The 23,757-nt window shown below is 54.0% G+C and overlaps 1 protein-coding gene across 1 annotated transcript; it reads right to left on the bottom strand.

Annotated features, from left to right (window-relative positions):
* Window positions 1–9,593: 9,593 nt before the first annotated feature.
* On the bottom strand, window positions 9,594–13,783 carry IGFBP1 (insulin like growth factor binding protein 1). The gene is made up of 4 exons (XM_045494220.1): window positions 13,342–13,783; window positions 11,942–12,093; window positions 10,919–11,044; window positions 9,594–10,032 (listed from the first exon to the last, which is right to left on the bottom strand). The coding sequence occupies exons 1-4, from the start codon at window positions 13,679–13,681 to the stop codon at window positions 9,907–9,909; spliced, it is 744 nt and encodes a 247-aa protein (XP_045350176.1). The 5' UTR covers window positions 13,682–13,783; the 3' UTR covers window positions 9,594–9,906.
* Between the last annotated feature and the right edge of the window lie 9,974 nt (window positions 13,784–23,757).

Raw genomic sequence — 23,757 nt, 5'->3', positions numbered from 1 at the left:
GTTCCCTGCTGACCTGTCCCCGTTGGGTAGTGTTCACCGCTGGGTGGGGGAACCCACCCTGGACCACCTCTCCCATGGCCCTTTGAGCCCCTGCGTAGAGGGCAGTGGACCAGGCAGGAGGAGACGAGACCCCGAGATGCTGGGCGGGCGCCCCCCTCAGCAGCCCTGGCAGGGGCCGGCCGGTCCCAGTTCTGAGCAGGGGCCCCCGGGCGTGGAAGGATGAACCACATGTCACAGAACTGGCTGTTTAGAGCCATTACTAACCCACTAAAGAAGCATCTAGAATAGGGCCTTGCTGCACGGGCTGGCCTGGAGCTCTGGAGCTGTCACAGCGCAAAGGAGCTCAGGGGTGGCCTGTGGGGTAGGGGGACAGGCCACGGGTGGGTGGGGGCTGTGCCTGCACAGTGCTGACCCCGAGGAGAAGGAGCTGGTGAGCACAGCAAGCCCGTGGGGACAGCAGGTGCAAGGGGGCCACAGGGTGCACCAGTCTGGCAGGTGTAGGAATCGGGGACAGGAGCTCAGCAGGCCCCTGAGGCACTGTGGGCTGCGTGTGACGCTCCCGCTGGGCCCCGGGGTTCCTTGTGGGGAGCACGGCATCGTGTGTCCCCCTCAACCTCCATCCTGTGTCCACTCCCTGCCCCCGCCCTCAGCCCCCCCCCCACACCCCAGCCACTGTCCCCCAAACACTCATAGAAATGAGCGTGCCTGGCCGTGTGCCACACCGGGCCTGGGGACACAGCCGCCCCAGCACCCTCCGGGGTCGGAGCAGCACACCCACACATGGAAGAATGAGTCACGAATGAGGAGGGCATGGGAAGGGGGCTTCTGTGCTGCGGCAACTCGGCCAGAGACGCCCCTGTCCTGCTCCTGTCCTGCTCCCGCGGCCGGACGCCTGGAGCCCAGCATTCCTTCCAGACGCGTGCCCACAGGTGAGCGCACAGAGCACACACACGTACACACGTGCCCACAGAGCACACACAGGCACGCACACACACGTGCACAGCTAGAGGGAAATAAAGCACAATGTCAGCCCTGGTTGCACAAATGTAGGTAGTGGCTTTGTTTTACTTGTACTTCATGCAATTTCAACAATTTCCGAGAGACACAAATGAATTCCTGTCCATGTGGAAAAGCCTGCCTCTCCTGGGAGTCGGGGCTGCTGTAGCTCAGGTGACAGTCCGACTCCCCCAGCCCTCAGCCCCAGCTCCCACAGCTCCCCCTTCCCCCCCCCCACACACACACACACACAGAGTGGCACTCTCCCAACCCTGGCAGTCGCCTCTCCTGGCCCTCAATTCAACCAGGACTGTTTGTCTACACTGTGTGTTCTGGGACAGGGCCCGCGGGTGGTGAACAACATGTGCAAAACCACTGGTCCTGTCGAGAAAGACACCCGGCAAGACTGATGCATGGGATGTGCCACTGGTGGGGACCCAGCTCTGCAGAGACGCAGTGAGGGGTGTGGGAGCCCCATGGCCTCATTGGCCCGTCCTTTCCTTTTCTGTGTTTTACATGGAAGAATCATGGGACCGAAGGAAGGAGGCCAGGGGGCAGTCACCTGGTGCTGGGGCCACCAAGCCAGCTGAACAGGAGGGTGGAAGGTGGGGGGGGGGGGGAGGGGGTGCGCATGGCCCAAGTCGGAGGTAGGTGGGTGGCCGCAGAGGGAAGTGCTGGGCCGCTGTGCACAGGGAGGCCTCAGCCCAGCACTGCCGTCCAGACCCCTGCTGCCCCCGGGGGCCCATGAGGTGCAGTCGGGGCATATTTTGAACACAGGGCCCCCTACTTGCAGACTGGATGTGGGGACTGAGAAGGACACAGACTGAGTTACCCAAGACAGCGCCCCAACTGAAGAAGCAAACGGGAGGAGGCAGTTTTGGAGGGACACCAGGATCTCCATACAGTTAAGGTGGGGGCCACCAGCAGGCAGGTCCCTCTGGGCAGCCATGGAGGGGTCCTAGGAGAATGTCAAGGTCACTGGACACTTGAGGAGTTGGAGCCGGCAGCCTGAGGCTGTTTTAAATGGGGGGGGGGGGGGGGGCGGGGGGTGCCCAGAGACACCTTGTGAAGCAGGAAGCAGCCACAGGAGAGGGGTCGCTGTCCCTCTGCCCCCACCACTGCCCCCACTGCTTGGGAACCCTCAGCCCTGCCCCACAGGTGCAGGGACACCTGGCAGAGCAGTGAAGGGTTACAAGCTCAGGGTGTCCCTTCCACTCGGGCAGGTGCCATCGGGGAGGTGACATCCGGAGTGTTTGCTCCCCAGCCTCCTCCCCCAGCCAGGCAGTACGAGTGCTGACTCCCAGAATGACGATCCCAGAGTCTCGGTCCACCAGGGCTTCAGGCGGGGACACAGACCCACGCGGCAGGGGTGCGGTGCCCTGGGCAGCGGGAGTTCACAGCTGCAAGACCTTTGAGCAGCACCATTATATCAACAGGTAACAAAAAAGCAGATGGTCTCCATTGGAAACAAAATTGCAACTGTCAGTGGGAGCACAGGTTTGAAGAGCCAGGGAGGTATTAACTTACAACGTGAGACGGAGGAGGAAAGACGAGGCTTGAGGGGCAGGCGCCGTCTAATAGTTGAAACAAAGAACAAATACACAGAACACAGAACAGAATGGCTATCTAGTGAAGATGTCCTTGAGGATACAGTTGAGGACCCGTCTTACATGGAAGAAGAAACCGGGACATAAAAGGAACAGTGGACACCAGTGGAGGCTGGAAGCAGGGATGTCGCGTCCAGACCACAGACGTCCCACGTTTCTCAGTGTAAGAAAAAAACTGAAAGACTTGAGGTTGACAGGCTCCACGGAACGCATAGGGGCATAGAGCTTAAAAACACAGACGGAGAAATCAAGGTGAATCCTTAAGATATCAAAGCTCTGAGAGAGGGGCGGGGGGCAGATCACAGACACAGAAACAAGTGTCGGGCAGACTCTACAGTCTGTCATCACGACTCTGGACGCAGAAGCGACAGCAAATCGCGTTTTATATCTGACACACCGCCATTAAGTGTGAGGACAGGAGAAATACTCCCAGGCACTGAGGCTCCGGAAGGCACACCTCCAAAGGAAAGCACTTCGAGAACATTTTGGAGGAAGACCTCGTGGGGGAAAGAAGGAATCCCGGCGTTGGAGACACCCACCAAGTGATGGGGAGCAAATACCGTCGTTCCTTACCTTCTCGGTGGGCACCCCAGGCCTTAGATCCAGCAACAAAACTGAGCCATAAACACAGAAGAAGGGGGAGGGGTGGAAATAAACCAAGAAGCCAGGAAAGGATTCAACTGTGAGTCAGTGATTCTCAAGCAAGGGTGGCGCTGCCCCATCCCCGGGGGTCATGACCGGAGGGCGTACTGGTGTCTCACAGGGGGACCCTGGGATGTGCCTCCACTCCCACAACAGGACAGCCCTGCCCCCGGTAATTATCCCAGAAAAATGTCGCTAATGCCAAGGTTGAGGGACTCCAGTTTAAACAGATGTTAACGGGGGGCCTGGGTGGCTCAGTCGGTTGAGCGGCTGACTTCGGCTCAGGTCATGATCTCACGGTTCGTGAGTTCAAGCCCCGCGTCGGGCTCTGTGCTGGCAGCTCAGAGCCTGGAGCCTGCTTCAAATTCTATGTCTCCCTCTCTCTCTGCTCCTCCCTGGCTCATTCTCTGTCTCTCTCTCCTTCAAAAATAAATAAAAACATTTAAAAAAATAAAATAATAAAATAAAAAATAAATAAATAGATGTTAACGTTTGCCAGTTAAACAGAGAGGCGGATTCGCCAGCTAAAAGTCAAGGTAGGTTTTACTACGACAGACAAGGCTAGAGCTAACGGGTAGAAAGTGAGTTCAGAAAAAGCTGTTCAAACAAAGTAGAGCAGCTGTCCCATCAGAACAAATAGATGTTAAACCAAAGAAAGTTGTGTTGTAGGCAGGGAAGTCGCCACAGGATGACACAGATAAATTAGCCAGGAGTCCTTACTCCGTTCTAAACACACAGGCACCTAAGGAGATGGCTTTCAACTGTTTTATTTGAAAATTAATATGATCACACGAATGTTTACCCTCTTTTCATTGATAGCTAACCAGAGAAAAACCAGCAGGGATTTAGGAAATCTTGAAGCTCAAAACTAATCAGCTTACCCATCCAATTCACATGGGGAAATTACACACGGCACATCCTTCTCAAGGAACCTACAGAACAGTTAAAAGTCAATCGTGTATCAGGTGGTAAGAAAGCCTCAGGGGGTTCCTGGGTGGCTCAGTCAGTGGAATATATAACTCTTGATTTCAGGGTTGTGAGTTCAAGTTCCACATTGGGTACAGAGATTACTTTTTTAAAATCTTGGGGCATCTGGGTGGCTCAGTCAGTTGAGCATCTGATTTCAGCTCAGGTCATGATCTCACAGTCTGTGGGTTCGAGCCCCATGATGGGTTCTGTGCTGATAGCTCAGAGCCTGGAGCCTGCTTCGGATTCTGTGTCTCCCCTCTCTCTCTGCCCCTCCCCTGCTCTCGCTTTGTTTCTCTGTCTCTCAAAAATAAATGAACATAAAAAGAAAAACTTTTTTGAAAACAAAATCCACAAATAGAGCAAATATAACTAATCACATGAGTATGTTAAAGCCAAAAGAGAAATACTTTAACACAGACACTGTAAGAGCAGTTTACAGAACTCAACACAATAAAAACTGCGAATAAGTTAAGAGTATAAGAGGACTTCCATTACCCAATAATGTGTGACCATGGAAACACCAAACCCGCCAAGCACCGTCGGAGGTGGGGAGATGTTAGGAGTAGTTTACCCTTCCTTCACCAGCCTGAGAGAGGGTGGCTCGCACAGACAAAAACGTCGAGACATAACAATCGGAAGACATGGGATTTGCAGATGTTCTGATCCTTTACATGGAAACCATAACAGAGTCTGCAGGCAAGTAAGTTACTTTAAGGAAGGTATTTACCAACGCAGCTGGATGTAAGTCTACACAACAGTGAATAGTCACAGAGGATTATCAATTTTTAACAACTTTTGAAAACCTGGAAATGACCTAATTCCCCTCGAGAGGAGCTTGGAAGAATAAACTGGGTGTATTTGCAGGGTCCCCCTCTTGCAGCCACATGCACGATGCATCACTCTGTCGTGTGAGGTTCAGAAACCAAGTCTCTGAATATCACATGCTGCATAGGAACATTTTTAGGATGGTAAAAAAAAAAAAAAAATGGGGGAGGCCTGGGTGGCTCAGTCGGTTGAGCGTCCAACTTCGGCTCAGGTCATGATCATGCAGTTCGTGAGTTTGAGCCCCGTGTCGGGCTCACTGCTGTCAGCAGAGAGCCCGCTTCAGATCCTCTGTCCCCCTCTCTCTGCCCCTGCCCCACTTGCACACTCTCAGAAATAAGTAAACCTTAAAAAAAAAATAACCAGAATCATCTAAAATGAAAACATACTTGAATAAATAAGTACAGATGAGGTACAACTATATCCACAGTGAAGCCATGAGCAACGTGTTCCCTATAAATTATTGCCCGAATGGTGGTTTTCAAGTTGCGGGGTGAGACCACGGACCCCTTCTGACATCCAAACGCAGACCCGCAAGGGGGGTGTGCTATCACCCGGGGATTATGATGAGCCTTGAAGCTGATGAACACAGGTTCAAAGACAGCAGGGAGAGAAGCTGGGGCCGTGAGCACAGGTGACTCCAGATGCTGGCCCCACATGTCTGCAGCCACCGTGTGCCCAGCCATTCCCACCTGGCTTCCTGGCTCCTGTGCCTCCCCTGGAATCCAGCCTCTGCCCCCCGAGTCTTCTTCCTACAGCCCATCTCTGTCAGCTTTTTTTTTTAAGTTTATTTATTTATTTTTGAGATAGAGAGACACCTCGAGTGGGGGAGGGCCAGAGAGAGAGGGAGAGAGAAGATCCCAAACAGGCTCTGTGCAGTCAGCACAGAGCCCGACTCGGGGCTCTAACTCACGAACCGTGAGATCATGACCTGAGCCGAGATCAAGAGTCAGACGCTTAACCGACTGAGCCACCCGGGCCCCCAACAAAGTCTTTTTTCAACAGCTCTGTGGAGACAGACAGCCCATAGCACACAATTTGCCCATTTAAAGTGCACCATTCGGTATCGGCAGCAACACGTGGAGTCGTCCCCACTCATTCTAGAACACAGTCGTCACTTGATAAGAACCCCTGTGCCCTCTAGCTGTTATCCGCCAGCCCCCTCTTCCCAGCCCTACGAGACCACAAGCTACTTGCGGTCTCAGCCGCTTTCCCCGTCGTGGACTTTCACGTGAACGGGATCACGTAACGTGAGATGGTTTATGACGGGTCTCTTTGAGCATACCGTTTCCAGGTGACTCCGTGTTGTGGCGTGTTTCGATACTTCATTCCTTTCTGCAGCCAACGGACGCATCATGTTGGGTTTGCACATTCGGCTACCGATGAACTTGGGTAGTTCCACCTTTGGGACATTAGACATAACGCATCTGAGAACACCCGGGCACAAGTGTTGGGCCGACACGCGTTTCACTTCTCTCATGTATCTATCTACCTGGAAGGGAACTGCAGGGTCCTATGGGAATTCTATGTTTGATCATTGGCAGACCTGCCAGACTGGTTTCCAAAGTGGTTGCACCATTTTACATGACTACCCTCGAGGTGCACGACTTCTGCACATCCCCACCAGCCTGGTGTTTTGACCACAGCCAGCCTAACGGGTGCAAAGTGGCATCTCACTGGGGTTTCGATTTGCGTTTCCCTGATGACTAATGATGTTGAACATCTTTTCATGGGCTAATTGGCTGGTTGTGTGTCTCCTTTGGAGAAAAGTCTATTGACATATTTCGCTCATTTTTGAATTGGGTTGTCTTCACACTACGGAGTTGAGGGGGCACCTGGGGAGTTCAGTCAGTTAAGTATCTGACTCTTGATTTTGGCTCAGGTCATGATCTCACGGTTCATGGGTTTAAGCTCCATGTTGGTCTCTGCGCAGACAGCACGGTGCCTGCTTGGGATTCTCTCTCTCCCTCTCTCTTTGCCCCTCCACCACCTGATCTCTCTCAAAAATAAACATTTAAAAAAAATCTACCACTGAGTTGTCAGAGTTCCTTATATATTCTAGATACCAGTGTTATCAGATTTGTAATTTGCAAATATTTCCCCCCGTCCTGTGGGTTCTTCTTTTATTTTCTCGATGGTGGCCTTTGAAGCACAGGAATTTTAAATTTTGATAAAATTTGATTTATCTTTTTAGTTTTGTCACTTGTGTTTTTGGTGTTGTATCTAAGAGTCTTGTGTTAAGTCCAAAGTTATGAAGATTTACTGCTATGTTTTCTTCTAAGAATTTTATATTTTTAGCTCTTATGTTTAGGTCTTTATTGACTTTGAATTAATCTTCCATATAGTGTGAGGTAGGGGTCCAATGTCATTCTTTTACATGTGACTATCCAGTTTTCCCAACCACATTTATTGAAAAAACCTATTTGATCCTCATTAAATGGTCTTCCAACCCTCATTGAAAATCATCAGTGTTTGGGTTTGTTAATGGCCTCTCATTTCTATAGCATTGATCTATATGCCTGTCCTTACTCCAGTAACACTGATTACCATAGCTTTGTAGTAAGTTTTGCAATTAAGAGGTAGAATCCTACAGCTTTGTTCTTTGTCAGGATCATTTGGGCTTTTCTTGGCCCTTTGTGATTCCATGTAAACTTTAAAATCAGCTTGTCAGTTTCTACAGAGAAGTCAGCTAAGATTCCAGAAGGGATTGTGTTTAAGCTGTAGGTTAGTTGAGGGTGTTTAATGCTGACAATGTCAAGCCTTCTATTCCATGAATATGGTATGTTTTCCATTTATTTAGATCTTTAATTTCTTTCAACAGTATTTTGTAGTTTTTATTTTGTGCTTCTTTTGTTAAATGCACCACTAAGTATTTTATTTTTTTAACGCTAAAAAATGAGTGAGACTGTTTTTTAAATTTTATTTTGGGGTTGTTTGTTGCAAGCATACAGAAATACAATTGATTTTTGTATATTGATCTTGCATCCTGCAACCTTGCTAAACTCACTGAATAGTCTTTTAGTGGATTATCTAGAATTTTCTATATGTAAGATCATATCATCTTCGATAGAGGTAGTCCTATTTTGCCTTTATCTGAATACCTTTTATTTATCGTTCTTGCCAACTGATAAAACCTCTAGTAGAATGTTGAATTGAGGTGGTGGAAGCACACATCCTTACCTTGTTTCCTGTCTGTGGGGGAAGGCACACAGGCTTTTCCCCATTAACTACACTGTCAGCTGCAGGATTTTCCTAGCTCCCTTTTGTCAGCTTGAGGAAGTTTTTTCTGTGCTTTGTCTGTTGAGATTTATTTTGTTTGCTTTAGTTTTGTTTTACCGTGAGAGGGTATTGGGTATTATCAAATACTTTTCCTGAGTCCGTTGAGATGACCATGTGATCTTGGTTTTTTATTCTATTGATATGATTTATTACATTAATTGGTGTTAGGGTGTTGGAATGACCTTGCATTCCTGAGATAAATCCCACTTAGTCATAGTGCAGGATGATTTCAATTGTTAATATTTTCATATGTTGCCAGGTTTAGCTTACTAGTGTTTGGTTGCGGATTTTGTGTCCATTGTCTTTTAAGATAATATGAAATTGGATGCTGAGTTCACAGGTCACTCCTGGGGGCTTGGCAGAGAGAGGATGGCACCCACGGGGCACAGGGTGGAGGGAGAGACCCAAATGGAAGAGCAGGAAAGGGGACTGACAGGAGGGGTCTGGGAGGCTCTGGGGGCAGGCCAGACTGCAGAGGGTGGGGGTTGAGATAGGGAGACTCTGCCTTTTCCCACAGCCCAGGGAGGGGGCCTCCCAGGAGACGGGGTGGAGGCAGCCAAGAGGCCAGGTGGGACCCACGGGGGTGGGTGAGATATGGAAGGAAGAGTGTGCAGGGCAGAATCAGGAAAAGTGAGGAATAGTTGATGGAACGAGGGATCCAAGGAGCAGAAAAGCCCCACATGCTCAGGACCCAGCCATCCACACCGAAGGGGCCAACAGGGTGCCCACCTGAGACAGTGAAGTCCCGAAGACCCTGCAGATGACGGGGACAGCACAAGACAGAGGCAGCAGGGGAGGAGGGGAAATGAAGGAAGTATTGGTGTCCTGCATGTAAGATGGGGGAGCCCTGGCCTGCTCATGGAGGCAGGGAAGGGGCAGATCATCAGAGGTCAGGCCCCAGGAGGTGACTGGGGGAAGGGCAGACCTGCCAGCAGCAGACAGGGATCCTGAACCACCAAAGCTGTGTGAGGAGGGGTGAGTGACAGGGACTTCAGAAACAAAGGAGGTACATTCAACCAGTGTCTACGGCAGTCGCAGTGTCCCCGGGTGCAGTATTTGTCCCGACCAGGTCGGCCCATGCAAGCGTGTCTGACTGTGCAGACAATCTTAACTCTGAGTAACACCACCATGCGCAGCTCTGGTCACACGATCAGCACCGAACTCTCCCTGCGAACTGACGCTCGCTCGGATCTGTGGGTACAGAGCGAGTCCTTTCTCGGTACGGCTCAACCACCCCCGTTAGGTCACCTGAAAACAATCACTGCCACACGTTTCAGCTCTGCACTTTCCAGGCTGTATTTCCCCTGCTCCGTAGAGGCAGGAGCAGGGCACTCGGAGGAGTTACAAGTATTTACACCCAGCAACATGAACGTGTCTCGTGATATACAAACCCACAGGGCGGAGTGACCGTGTAGAAGGATACATGTACATGGAATAAATACACAGCTTTAAGTGTCAGCAACACGTGTGCTCATATACACATACACACACGGAGAGAGAAGTGTGTTGTTTCTAGAGTATAAATATGCTACGTACTTAAATATTTCGGGGGGGGGGCGGGTGACGGACGACAGCACAGCTGCTGGCAGCTCTATCTGCTAAAATACTGACTGCAGTTGGGGTCGCCTCTGACCTCCACGGACCCCGGGATCTTCTCCCTGCTCCATGGGTAGACACACCAGCAGAGCCCCGGCTCATCATCCAGCGACGTCTCGCACTGCAGAGGCAGGACACACGAGGTGCACGGTCAGGGGTGGCCCCGCGAAGCTGGGGAGGGGGAGGGGCTTCACCAGCACCATGGCTGAGCGCCTGGCCACGGGCACGCCAGCTCGCTGTGGCCACAACCGTGACCGAGGGCTCACCCAACACCCTCCTGCCCAGCTCTCCCTGTAAAATGGAGACCGAGGCCGAGTGTGCAGTTGACGAGGACGTCATGCGTGTGCGAAAGGGTACGGTGTGTGCATGGCTGTCTGCTCTGTGGCCCCGACAGCGGGGTTGCTGAGCCCAGGAGTACATCCCGTGGGTGGCTGCCATCCCCTCGGACTCCCGGGCAAATTCCTCATCAGGAAAGCTCTGCCTCGTCGTCAGTTTCCCCTGGCTACACCCCCAGAGCCTGTGTTTCACTGAGTCCTAAAGAGCCCCTGAAAATGAAGTGTAGGCTTGGTTTTGATCTCATGGATTATGTGGCAAGCTGGAGGATGCTACTGTATTTAACGAAGTTCGCGGTTTCCCGTTGTGCGGACAAAGGCAGGAAGCCATGTCCAAGGGGACACCCGCTCTCCTAAGTCCAGCTTCCTCCTGTGTTATAGATGAGACAGACCTGGAGCCTGAGGGGCCCGTCCCCCACCTGCTCAGGCTTGACCCAGAGCCCCTGGCTGAGCGCAGGGTCCCCCGCTGGCCATGACCACGGAGCTGGTCTTCAGGCTCCCGGGATCTGGCCGCCCCTAGTCCTGAGGGGTGGCTCTTTACTTAATGTGGTCGGTTATGGGGCTTTACGGTGCGTATTTGGGACTGGCCCCCTCCCCGGCGAGGAAAGCGGGGTTTTGCAGGGATGCCCTGGACAGGACGGTCCCCACGAGGATAGCCCTTGGCAAGGCACGCACCTGTCTGCTGTGATAGAATCCGTTCTTGCTGCAGTTGGGCAGATAGAATCTGTAAAGCTGTCCTGACGACTGCTGTTCCTCGCTCAGACGGCCCAGCACCTCGTGGAGATCCCGATGGCAGGGCCCCTGGAAGATCAGGAAAGTGGACTGACGGGAGGGGTCTGGGAGGCTCTGGGGGCGGGCCAGAGCTGCCCCCCAACCCGTCGGAGGAGGGGGCTGGCGGCTCTCTGAGCTGTCAAGATGAAGGATGGTGTGCCCTCCCTGAACGCAGGCCACACAGCTGCAGGGAGACAGAAGCTCCCCCACCCTCGCGGCCTCTCCCCTACCCCTCTGCCCTGTGGGGGCTCCACAGCTCTTCCCACAGCACAGAGTTCTGGATTATGAACACCTTTGCTCTATTTCATTATTTCACAGAAGCCAGATCAAGCGAGGATTAAGCCGTCCGCCTGGCACTTGGAGATAAGACGGCACTTTTCTTCACACTCCATCACTTCCAGACGAGACGCTGAAGCGTCGGGGAAATGGGTCAGAACCTCCGCTTTTTTGGGTGTGCCCGGTGGCCAGAGCAATGTTCTCGCTCTCTTCCACAAACCAGCTCTTCGCGCCAACTCTGGTTCTTGGTCGCCCTCCCGTGGCAGAATTGGAAACGGCCGTCAAATCGGATGGGACCGGGCAGTTTGAGTTTAGCGGGGACAGAGTTTCCGCATGGGAAGATACACGTTCTTGAGGGGGACGGCGGCAGAACCACACTTTAATGTGGCCAGAGTCATAAATTTTATGTTATGCGCATCTGACCACCATTTTTAAACGTGGACGGGGCATAAAGTCCTGTGCTGAGCTCCAGGTCCCGGGGCCAGACGCCGCAGCCAAAGCCACCTGGCAGGCTTCTCCGCTCAAAGTCTTTGCGGGAAAAGCCAGACAAAGCTACTGTGGGCAGCGTCTACCCGCCTTGGGAAGGAAAGCATTGATTCCTGGGGCCCCACGGAGCCTGCCTGCCCTACTGGACACCCGCCCGGGCCTCACCTTCCACGTGTCGACCTGAGTCCCGCTGTTCATGTAATTACTGATGGCGTTCCAGAGAATGTGCGTGTCGTCGTCAGAAGGGGCCATCAGGTGGAAATTCTCCAGGAGCTCCTCCTGGGTCATGTCTGCACTCTCGGAGGACGACATCGCATCTGAAAGATTCAGCACCCAGACCCGTGAGCACTCCCCGAGCACCTTGCCTCTCCCTCGAGTGTATCCAGGTGGGGACCCCAAGGGTGGTCAAACTTTTTTTTTTTTTTTTTACATTTATTCATTTTTGAGAGACAGAGAGACAGAGCACAACCAGGGGAGGGGCAGAGAGAGAGAGAGGGAGACAGAAGCCAAAGCAGGCTCCAGGCTCCCAGCCATCAGCACAGAGCCCAACACGGGGCTCAAACCCACAGACCAGGAGATCATGACCTGAGCCGAAGTCGGACGCTTAACAGACCGAGCCCCCCAGGTGCCCCTTGCTCACTTCCTCTTTAAAGATGCATCAGACAGTTTCCAGGAAATGTGACGACCCAACAGCAATTCTGTGCTTTGGGGGTCTGGCAAGGGCCTCCTGGGTTTTTGCTCCTAAAGCAGCAGGTGGGGGAAGCCACTGGCTTTCCTGCAGGGCCCCTGGGGACCCAACTCCTTTGAGGACCATTGAGGTGACTCCATTTTACTGATTCTGAAGTTGGAGAACCAGCAGAAAAACGGGGTCCCTCCTTGGAAGGGTCACGCACCCTAATGAATTCCTACCAGAGTACGGGACTGCGGGAGTCCTCGGAGAGTCACAGAGGACGTGCGTCCGCCTGCCTGCCGATGGGGAGGTGGGGACAGGGGGTAGAGGAAGGGGTGTTTCCTCTGCTTCCCACTACAAATAAATCACTGCTAAATTCAGGAAAGGTCTGATTGTCCTTGCAGGCGACATACACATCAAACACTGTTTTTCTATGGTGGTGAACGTAGCGAGGTTTACAGCCTGCGTTCACATTATGTTCTGTAAACACTGGGAAAGCACAGTCTGCACAGGAGTCCCTTACAAAGGACATTCCGAACCCTCCCCAGGGGTCCGGCAGGAGGGATCCCCACGCCAGGCCTCCCCGGAGGCGCCAGGCCTCCCCGGAGGCTCCAGGCCCTGGAAAGGAGGGCCGGCCACCCTCCTCCCAGCTCTCCCACAGGGCTGTGGGGGCCCTCCGCCTCTCCTCCCCTTTCCTGGGCACCTCCCGCAGGACCGCGGTGGTGGGGCTCGTCTGGGTGACAGAAGATCCTCTCCCCTTCGAGCTCTGGCCTCGGGCCGCTTTGCTCCCGACCGGCCACTCCTTCGGTGGAGCCCCTGCCCCTGTCCACCCTCCCTAATCTGTCTTGTGGGAGGACAGGCCGGGGGGGGGACCCCGCGGGGGCGTCTGTCGTACCTGTGTCACCACCAGTGGGCACGCAGGTGCCCTGGCCGCGGATGAGGGCTTGTAGGGGCCGCTGCTCCCCTGGCAGCGCCCGGCAGCTGAGCCCACTGGCACAGCGCGCACTGGCCACGCCACAGGCAGTGCCCTCGGGCAGCGTGCACAAGGAGCAGCAGCCGCAGTTGGCGGGCCGGGCGCTCTCGGTGCAGGAGTCAGGTACAGGCGGGCAGAGCGCCAGCTTCTCAGGCGAGCAGGGCGCGCACTGCCAAGGCTGGGGGGCCCCGGCGGTCGCGCTGAGCCGGGTGGCCAGCAGGAGCAGAAGCAGCCAGGCGCAGGCAGCGGGGGCCCCGGGCATCGTCGGGCAGCTGTGGTGGACAGACAGACGCTGGCACTGGCTGTGGGCGGTGAGGGCGCGGTGGCCGGTGCTCGTGCTCGGTGCTCCCTGGGAGCCGCGTGCACCTTATGAAGGGTGCGGGACGGCCCCACCTCAGCCGGTGGTTAATGATTGCCAGCGCTGCGTGCTTAGGGCTGGCGTTCAAAATAAGTTTGGAAAAAAAAGTTTGTTTTGCTCGTGCGCCCAAGGCCCTGCGCAAACCGTGGGTGGAGGGAGGGTTACCGGTCCAGGTTTCCAGCCGTGTTTGTCCTGTTGTTACTGTTCTGACCTGGAGAAAAGTGCAATTGTAACCAGGGGCCCACGGCCAGTGCTTGCTTTGTTCAAGGGCATCCCCCTGCCCGCCCAGCACCATGGTCGTCCGCAGACCCGAGGGGAGCAGAAGTCAGGAGCTGCACAAGGCCAGCCCATCTGCCAGTTTTCAAATGGGGAAACCAAGGCCCAGGGAGAGGGAGGGAGGAGCCCTGGGCAGTTTTTAGGACGAAGCCCATAACTACTTCTCCGTCTACAGGAAGGCCTCCAGTCCCACGGCCTGCACTCATCATAGCCTTTCCCCTGAGGGAGGCTGGGAGGGAAGGGACATTCCCCGAGGGCTGGTGCCACCCTCTTCCCCAGGGTCACCTCAGCCCCCAGAGACCGCTCACTGGTTTCCAGAAGGGACCAGGACTCAGAGCCCGCAAAGAGACAGCGCCAGGGCTGCAGAAAGGAGCCCAGACCCCGGGCTTCCTGACTTTCCCACGCAGACCAAATTTTTATCCAGCCTTGATTAACGAGTCTTTTTCTTTAGTGAAAACTGCCATTTCTTGGCTATCCTCTGAGGTTGCAAGGAAAAAAGTCATTGTACCTTTAAAGGCAGTGAGAAGTGGGCCCGCCCGTCCCCAGGACCAGCAGGTGGACGCCAGGTCCCCGGAAACTAGGCGGCTGTTAACAACAAGGGGGCGGCTCGACATTCACACATAGAGAAATTCCCAAGACCAGTGAAGTTTTATAAGTTAAGAATAATTTCCCCGGGACAGTACAGAATATGCAATGTCTGTATAAAAAAGGTAATATGAATAGAGACATGTCTCTGTGACTCTAAATTCATGGAAAGGGGGGAAGAACAGATAAGACACCGGGATCAGTGCCTGCCTTGGTGGGGATGGGTGAGAGATCAGGTCCCTGAGGGACTGGTCTCCCCTGTGCACACTCTTACCCTTCTGGATTTACGTGACTAGTGAAGACGACACCATTTCACACAGTCAGACACTTGCATATCCTTCGCATCATCAACCTCAAGAGTAACCAAATCACAGTTAACCTACCGGCTCCCCCTGCAGCTACTGGGCCGGGCCTGGGGCCTGGCGTAAGCACCCTCGTCTTTGCTCTGCTGTATCCCTGGCCACGGCTCCAGCTACAATCAAAACAAGGTCAGCGGAAATCGCCACAGTTACAAGTTCAAGGTCGTGTTTGTCATTATTTTTACAGAGCAAAGTTCAGCGTCTGGGTGAGGAGCCGACCAATGCTTTCGACTACCTGAATGCTAGTTTTCATGTGGTTTCCTCAATGATTCCATTCCCTCAAGAAGAACTTGTGCTCTGAATTTTCTCTGACTTGCCCCACTCAGAATCTGTGGGGTCCACCTGAGATGGTCCCTTAAAGACGTATGTGAAAGAGAGGGCGGTCTGATACACATTCAGGGCCCGCCTACTGTGTGTGGGCCAGTGCCAGCCCTGGACAGTGCACCCTGTTGTGCACTTGCCCGGTGAGGCCCCCACCCCCACCCCTGGTCTCGCTCGTCCAACACGTAGTGGAAGTTCCTCTCTGTGTAGGTTGATTTCCCAAATGTCAATTGCCACTCCTTGTCTCAGAAGAGTAGTAAGAAACCAAACGGCCACCAAACCCAGAGAGAATCTCTCCTCTTCTCTGGCCACAACAACACAAGTGGAGCGGGTCCTCCTGGAGGCCTCAGGGGCCACCTGTCTGTCTGTCCTGTGGGTGGCTGCTCTTGCTAGGGGTCGGAGCCTGTCTGTGAATCTCAGGTCCTCCTGCCCCCCATGGGCATCACGGCTCTGCCCGGCCTTCCACGCCCTCAAGTCCATGCCACCGTGACTTCTGTGACTTCCAGTCAGAGGCCACTCTGCCCAGTCACCCCTACTGGAGAGAGGGAGTGCAGGGTGAGCCAATAGAGAGCCCCTATCGTGTTATGCACGTCTTACGCCCTCGAGGCCTTATCTGCCTCCCCTAATCCCTAATCCCTCCAGCAGCCACCTCTCCCAGTGCCTCCCAGCACCTGTCTTGAGTGTCCATCTAGCAACCTGTTCTTCCCCCAGCAGAGAACACGAAGAGGGGGGGCCGTCCTCGCAGTGCGCGCAGGCACGGGGCCAGGCGCAGAGGACGGGCTAGCCGATCACCACACGCAGCCTGGCAGGAGGGATGCCCCGTGAGGGCTGATGACAGGCTGGTCCTTGACATGACTGCTTTCCTGGAGAGTCCAGAGCGGGGCGGCCAAGAGCAGGAGAGAGGGCACCGAGCCATGCATGGGCACTTCCCACAGAAGGTGCCAGCCCAGGCAGGTCTCAGAGGAGAAGCAGGGCCTCCCCAACAGTAGAGTAGGTGAAGCAGGGACCAGGAAGAGGGCCGTGTGCTCAGGAAAGGACCCAGGGGTCTCCTGCCCAGAAGCTAGAAAGACAGCAGATGGAACAGGAGACAAAGGCCCTAAATATTGTGCGACAGGCTCAGGTCCTGTTGTTAAGGCCCAGAGCCACCAGGGGAGGGTCTAGGCAGGGCCAGGGGTGCTGGTCAGAAGAGAGCTCCAGAAAGATCCAGGGTGGGAGGCCCGGAGACCAGAGACCAGCACTGAGACCCTCCTTCTGATGTCCCTTTAGGCTGGGCGCCCTGCCCCTCTGACCAGTGACTACTGGACCCAGGAGCCACGGAGCCGGGAGAGCAGGGGCAGGGGGAGTGGGGATCAAGGTTTCCTATAGACCCACTGTATGCAGCTGGTGCCAAGCCATGCTCACCAGCATTGCCAGAGGACCCTCCCTGGGATCTCACCATCTGGGGTGAAGCCCACTTTGGCCCCATCACAGCCTGTGTGCATCCAACGTCAGGGAGGGTCACAAACACCACATTCAGCGGTAATCAGGGTGTATCTGCGGGGGCAGAGTGGAAAGGCAGCCTGGGGGTACACACGGGAAGCATTCTGTGCCGAACACGTTACATCCACCAGGCAAGAAAGAACTTCAGCCTCGTGGAGTCCCAGCCACAGGGGGATGCCATGGCACCTCCCGGGAGACAGTCTTCACCTGCACAGGGCAGGAAACCGCTGCTCCAGGTTGAGAAAAGCAGAGTGGGTGGCCAGCGCCCCCAGGCAGATGGGACGTGAAGGGCCTGGGCCGCAGGCATTGTCTTCACCAGTCCCTTCTGGGCGCTGCCTGCCTATCGGCCTCTGGCCGCGGGAGCTGCGGGAACAGGTGTCAGCTGCTGCGTCCAGGACTCGGGGCACAGCCTATGGGCAGATCGGGGAAGCTCCGGGCCTCCCAGCAGGACTGTCTGCGCTGGCACCTGGGATTTCCACATCCGGGCCTCGGTCTCCCCACCTGTGAGGGGGCACTGTGAGCCCTGAACAAAGGGGCGGGGCCCCCACCCTGAGCTATAGCGTGGGACCCCACAGGGGCGGGGGCATCGCCAGATGATGAAACCACACGGACTCTTCCGTCACCCAGGTCGGCCTCCACACCGCATGCCATTTACCCACCAGCAGCCGGAAAATTGGGCAATCCGCGCTCACAAAAACAATGCAGGGTCAAGGGCGCAGTGAAACTCCCAACGGGCGGGACCGCGTCATCCAGAGGCCCCTAGCAGGGAAGTTGTTTTTAACCTGCGGGGGAAAAAAACAAAAAGATGTTCCCGACCAACACCGGGGATGATGTAAATCCGTGCAAGCCCCCCGGCGATGCCCGGTCCCCCGAGTGTGAAGGCACCGTCCTGACACGGAGGCACACCCACTCCCCGCTAATCAAGGTGGGGATGTAGCCTTGCTCCTGTCACATCCACATAGCCCAGATCCTGGACACAGGCTCCCACTGGCACACCCGAGGCCAGTGCCCCAGGGGCCCCGGGAAAGGACAGGGCTTTCCTGGGCGATGGAGGGCACCCAACCCGCGTGCACAACCCGTGGGCCATCGGGGTACCAAGTGCAGGTACGTGCACGGTGCCCAAACATTCCTTCCCATGACCTGCTCCAGAACGTGCGACCCAAGTGTCAGGGCCTGGAGCAGCCTCACAGCACCCAGGCCTGGGTGGAGACACACATTCCCAGCCCCTGGGACATTGACTTGAGGGACCCCGAGCTCCAGCTTGAGCCTCGGGCTTAGGAACCCCCTCCGCTCTCGCTGCAAGCGGCCTGCGAGAACCCGAGGGCGCCGCTGGGGAGGGGGCGACGAACAGGGGTGCAGCAGGCGTGTGGGTGGGCTGCGCAGCACGGCGCAGGAGCCGACAGACCCCCAGCTCTTCCCGGGGCCGCCCGCCCCCTCCCCCCCCACAGGCGGACTCCCAGGGGGCACTAGTGCCCTTCACTGCCCCGCGTGAACCGGGGCCCTGAGAGGCCGTCCGCAGGGAGTGTTCAGGGAGCACTGGCGGTGATGTCCTGCATCTCTGGGTCAGAAGTGTCCGCGACTCTGCGAGGAGAGAACTCTGCACGAGACCGGCCTGGGGCCTCCGGGGGGGGGGGGGGGGGGGGGGCGGGGCAGGGTCCCCGCTCTGAGCCCTGGCCCGGGGCTGCGCTCTGCACCCAGTCACCTAACGGGTCCACAGCCATGTCGGACCCTCCCCAACCTGGAGGACCCGTCCACGGGCGGGGGGCCTCTCCCACCCGCGGGGCGGCACCAACGTGGGCACCGGTGCGGCCAGGCCTGGGGGGACACGGCTCCGCCAGCAGGGCGACCTGCTCACAGGATGAGGGCCGCGTGCAGAAGGGAGGATCGCGGGCAGAGGGGAGGATCACCAGCAGGACGTGAAGCCGCTGCTGTGTTACAGTCTAGTGCATCACGTGGGGGTGTCCCCCCATCACGCAGCGGATGTCAGGGCGTCTCCGCCACACCACAGCGCGGACGTCACGGGGGCGTCTCCCCTACGTCACAGGGCGGACCCCATGGGGCGTCTACCCCACGTCACAGCGCGGACGTCAGAGAAGTGTCTTCCCTGCGTCACAGCGCGGACGTGGTGTTCTCTCGCATGGGGGTACTGTCACCCTGGTCACGCTGTGCACGCCACGAGTGGCATCCCGTGCTCGTCCCCACTTAGTGTTGATGGCGTCTCTGGGCAATTCTAACAGGTGCTCACTTCTACCTCCTTGTGCTAACTTGCGTCCCCAGATGACGTGCGATGTGGAGCAATTTTCATGGGCTTGGTTGCTATCTGTTTGTCTTCTTTGGGGATGTGACCACGGCCTTTGGCCATTTATTAATCAGGTTGTTTGTTTTCTTGTTTTTGAGTTTTAAGAGTTCTTGTAACATTTTAGGTAACAGTCCTTTATCAGATTCATCTTTTGTAAATATTTTCTCCTGGTCTTTGGCTTTTCTTCTCATTCTCTTTGCATTTTCTTTCATAGGTCAGAAGTTTTTAATTTTATTGAAGTCCAGCTTCTACATTTTTTCTTTCAGGGATCACGCATTTGGTAGTGAAAAGCTTGTCACCATACCCAAGGTGATCTGGGTGTTCCCCCTGTCATCTTCTAAGGGTTGATAGCTTTTCATTTTAAACTTAAATCTAAGATCCATTTGACTTAATTTTTGAGAAAGGTGTAAGGTCTGTGTCTAGGTTCATATTTTTGCATGTGGACATCCAGTTTTTCCAGTGCCATTTATTAAAAAATCTGTCTCTGTGTTTTATTATCTTTGCTCCTTCATCCAAGACCAATGGACTGTGTTTACTGTGGTTCTATTTCTGGGCTCTCTAAACTGTTCCATTGTTCTGTTTGTCAATTAATTCAGCGGCACCCCTCTCTATGCTCTAGATGCATATGTTACAATTACTGTAGCAATGCCATAGAGTCTTGAAGTTAGGCAGTGCCAGTCCTCTCTCTGTTCTTCAATATTGTGTCGGCTATTCTGGGTCTTTTGCCTCTTTTTTTAAACTTTAAAATCAGTTTATCAGTATCTACAACATAACTTACAACAACTTTGATTGGGATTGCATCAAATCTGTAGATTGAGTTGGGAGGAACTGACATCTTGAAAATATTGAGTGTTTCTATCCATGAACATGGGATGCCTATTCTCCATTTAGTCATTTGATACCATCCATCAGAGTTTTGTAGTTTTTTCATACAGATCTTGTACATGTTTTGTAATATTTATACACAGGTATTTCATTTTGGGGGTGCTAATGTAAATGGTGGCTTTTTAATTTCACATTCCACTTAATCATTGCTGGTCTATTCAAAAAGGATTGACTGTATCCTTGTATCTTGCAACCTTGCTTTGATCACTTATTAGTTCCAGGAGTTTTTTCATTGAACCTTTTTGTCATCTGCAAAGAAGATTTTATTTATTCCTTCCCAATTAGTATACATTTTATTTCCTTGCCTTGCCTTATTGCTTCAGCTAGTAGTCCCAGTGTGATGTTAAAAAGTATTGATGAGAGGGGACATCCTTGCCTTGTTTTGATCTCAGTGGGAAAGCTTTGAGATTCTCACCATTGACTGTGTTCTAACTTAGGTGGTTTTTTTTTTTTTAATTTGAGAGAGAGCAAGTGGGGAAGACGGATGGGGGGGAGGGAGAGAGGGAGAGAGAGGGAGAGAGAGGGAGAATCTTAAGCAGGCTCCATGCTCAGCTCAGAGCACAATGTAGGGCTTAATCCAACAACCCTGGAATCATGACCTGATCCAAAACCAAGAGTCAGACACTCAACCAACAGAACCACCCAGGTGCCCCTTAGTTTAGGTTTTTATAGGTATTCTTTATCAAGTTGAGGAATTTCTCCTTTTTTTGTATTTTACTGAGTTTGTATCATAAATGGGTATTGGATTTTGTCAAATTCTTTTTCTGCCTCTATTGATACAATGATATTTTTTTAGCCTGATGCAGTGGGTTACCTTAGATGATTTTCAAACCTTTTTATTTTATTTTATTTTATTTTATTTTATTTTATTTTATTTAGAGAGAGGGCATGCACGCAAGAAGGGGAGGGACAGAGAGAGAGATGGAGACAGAGACAGAGAATCACAAGCAGGCTCCATGCTGTCAGCACAAAGCCCGACATGGAGCTCAAACTCACAAACCCGTGAGATCATGACCTGGGCCAAAATTAAGAGTCAGACACTTAACCGACTGAGCCACCCAAGTGCCCCAGATGATTTTCAAATCTTGAGCCAGCCTGCACACCTGGAATAAATCCCACTTAGTCATGACATATAATTCTTTTTATACATTGTTGTATTTGCTAGTATTTTTAAAGGAATTTTTCATCTATGTTCAAGAAAGATCTTGTAATGTCTTCATCTGTCTTTGGTATTATGGTAATGCTGGCCTCAAAGAATGGGTCAAGAATTATTTTCTCTGCTTATATTTTCTGGTAGAGATGGTGAAGAATTGGTATAATTTCTTTTTTAAATGTTCAGTGGGATTCACCAGTGAACCTGGTACTTTCCATTTTAGAAGGCATTCTGACAGTTTTTTTTTTTTTACACATTTGAATAATTTCAAAACAGTGTTTGGGATATGATATTTTGCACTTACTTGATTACTAATGAAGTTTACAGGGTTTTTTTTTTTTTCTTTTCTGTGTTGTTTTACAAAAAGTATCAGTCATTAGCCTCTAATTTATACTCTGGGGTCAAATGCAACTATAAGCATAGTGGTTGCATAGAACCTGTCCAAGGAATATATGTGTTGGATATGGGATAGTAAAGTCCATGGGACACAGGACTAGATAGGAATGGGGCTTAGGAAGAAAGTTCATTGTACTCTGGGTCCTAGAGACAGGAGACACGGCATGCCACTCAGGGCCACCGGGAGGCACCAGCATGATCAGGAGGAGGGGAGAGCCAAGCCCACGGTCCTTATCGGGGTTTCCACAGGAAAGGCAGGGCAGAAGAGGAAGAGTGGCTTAGGCGTGGCTACCTTGAATAATTCCAGAGGGCTGTAGGGTGTCCCCAGTTACCTGGCACCTGGCCCTGGAGTGACGAAGCCAGAGAGAATCGTCCCCTGGGCCGCGCGTCCAGATGGAGGAGGAGGTGTGGCTCTGGGACGCCTAGTTCCCGTATGGAAGGCAAGCTCCCAGCTGGATCCTTTTCCATCTCCAAGGATTGGCTAGCCCCAGGCAGGCGGGGAGGCTCTCCCCAGCCAGAAAGACGCCAGAACATCATAACATACAGAAAATACAAATATATATCCAGCGCAGAAGCCACAGTCACTCAGGGTGCTGGAGTTCTGAAAGCCCCAAGCCAGGTGGAAAGGAAAGGCCGGCGGTACCATGGACGCAGCAGTTGTCGTTGCCAAGTTTACCGCCTGCCGGGCGCTGCTGGGGGGCGGGGGGTTCCCTGCACACGGTCAGCAAGCTCAGCGCGCCGTGCTCACTGACCCAGGCTGTCTGCATGTCTTGTCCAAAGCCCACAGCTTCAAAGTGATAAGAGCCAGGCTCTGAGGCGGACTGTCCGACACCAAGAGGATTATTTGCACCTGTGACGAAGGTCTCGGTGTGGCGGGCCAGTGGGCACGTGTGCGTCTACAGCTTGGATTTGAGTCACGCCTGAATTCAGCCTCAGCACAGCGAGAGGTGTCCAATTCCGGGCACCACACAAGGAATGTGCTGGGCCCTTGGCAGGGACCTCCACAGACTGGCCCGGACCCCCATGCTTCTCCTCAGAGGGCTGCCCGGTGCGGCAACAAAGGGCACTGGTGACAGGTGACGCCCGTGTGCCAGACTAACATGACCCTAGACATACTCTGCGGATTTCAAAATTGTTTTTGGTCACAAACACAAACAGAAGAGCCTTACGCTGCACTCAGAGCACTGCCCATGTGCCAGGGGGTCAGGGCACCCTGAGGTTGGAGGTCAAGGCACCCTTGGGAGCCAGGAGGACAGGGGCCACTTGGCCTGACACGGTGAGGAGACATCAGGACACTGGGATGTCAAGGCAGCCCCACCTAGTTCACTCCAGGACTTTGAACAAACTCTTCCCCTTGGTGGCCCTCACTTTCCCCATCGGGAAAAGGATGGACTGTACGGGGGGGGAGGGGGGGGTTAAAAATTATTACTAATTATATGTCATGGTTACATAAAAATGAAATGGATTTCAATGATGTTAAAATTCACCCATCATCCATTTCCATGAATCCACAAGACCGTGAATCTTTCTCAGTTTCTGCAAGGCTGACCTGGTGTGTAGATGAACTATGGCAGAGGCTGTTCAGGTGGGCCCCTAGCCTCTTGTCTGCACCCCTCCCCTCAGTCCCACTCCCAGAAATGCTTGGGGGGGGTGGAGGGGGTAGGGGGGGTGGGATGGGCTGGGGTAGGGTAGAGGAGGTAGGAGGTGGAGTGGAGGTAGGGTGGGGTGGGCTGGGGTGGGGGGAAGGGGCAAAGGCAGGAGGGAGTGGGGTGGAAGACCATAGGGGGGGTAAGAGGTGAGGTGGGCTGGGGTGGAGGGGGTGGAACGAAGATGGAAGGGGGTGGGGGTGGAGTAGGGGAGTGGGATGGAAGGAGTAGGGGGAGGGGTTGGGGGTGGGGTGGGTGGAGGAGGTAGGGGGGATGGGGTGGGGTGGGGGGAGTTCCCAGCAGGGGGTACCAGATGGGGTGGGGGTGGTGGAGGTGGTGGAGGGGCAGGAGGGAGCTCTCAGCAGGGGGAATGGGGTGGGGTGGGATGGGGTGGAAGGGTTAGGGGGCTGGGGCGCTCCCGGCAGGGGGGATGGGGTGGGGGTCCTGAGGGGCACTCCCCGCAGGGGGCTATCACAGGCCCCAGGAGCCGCCCTGATGCCAGTCCCGGAGGCGCCAGGGCCCATCTGACAGCCGGTGCCCCTTTGTCCCGCAGGGTTCTGACAACCACCCAGCTCTCCGCT

This window comes from Leopardus geoffroyi, chromosome A2, assembly GCF_018350155.1.
Source record: "Leopardus geoffroyi isolate Oge1 chromosome A2, O.geoffroyi_Oge1_pat1.0, whole genome shotgun sequence".
Lineage (NCBI taxonomy): Eukaryota > Metazoa > Chordata > Mammalia > Carnivora > Felidae > Leopardus > Leopardus geoffroyi.
This window is presented reverse-complemented; position numbering and strand designations above follow the sequence as displayed.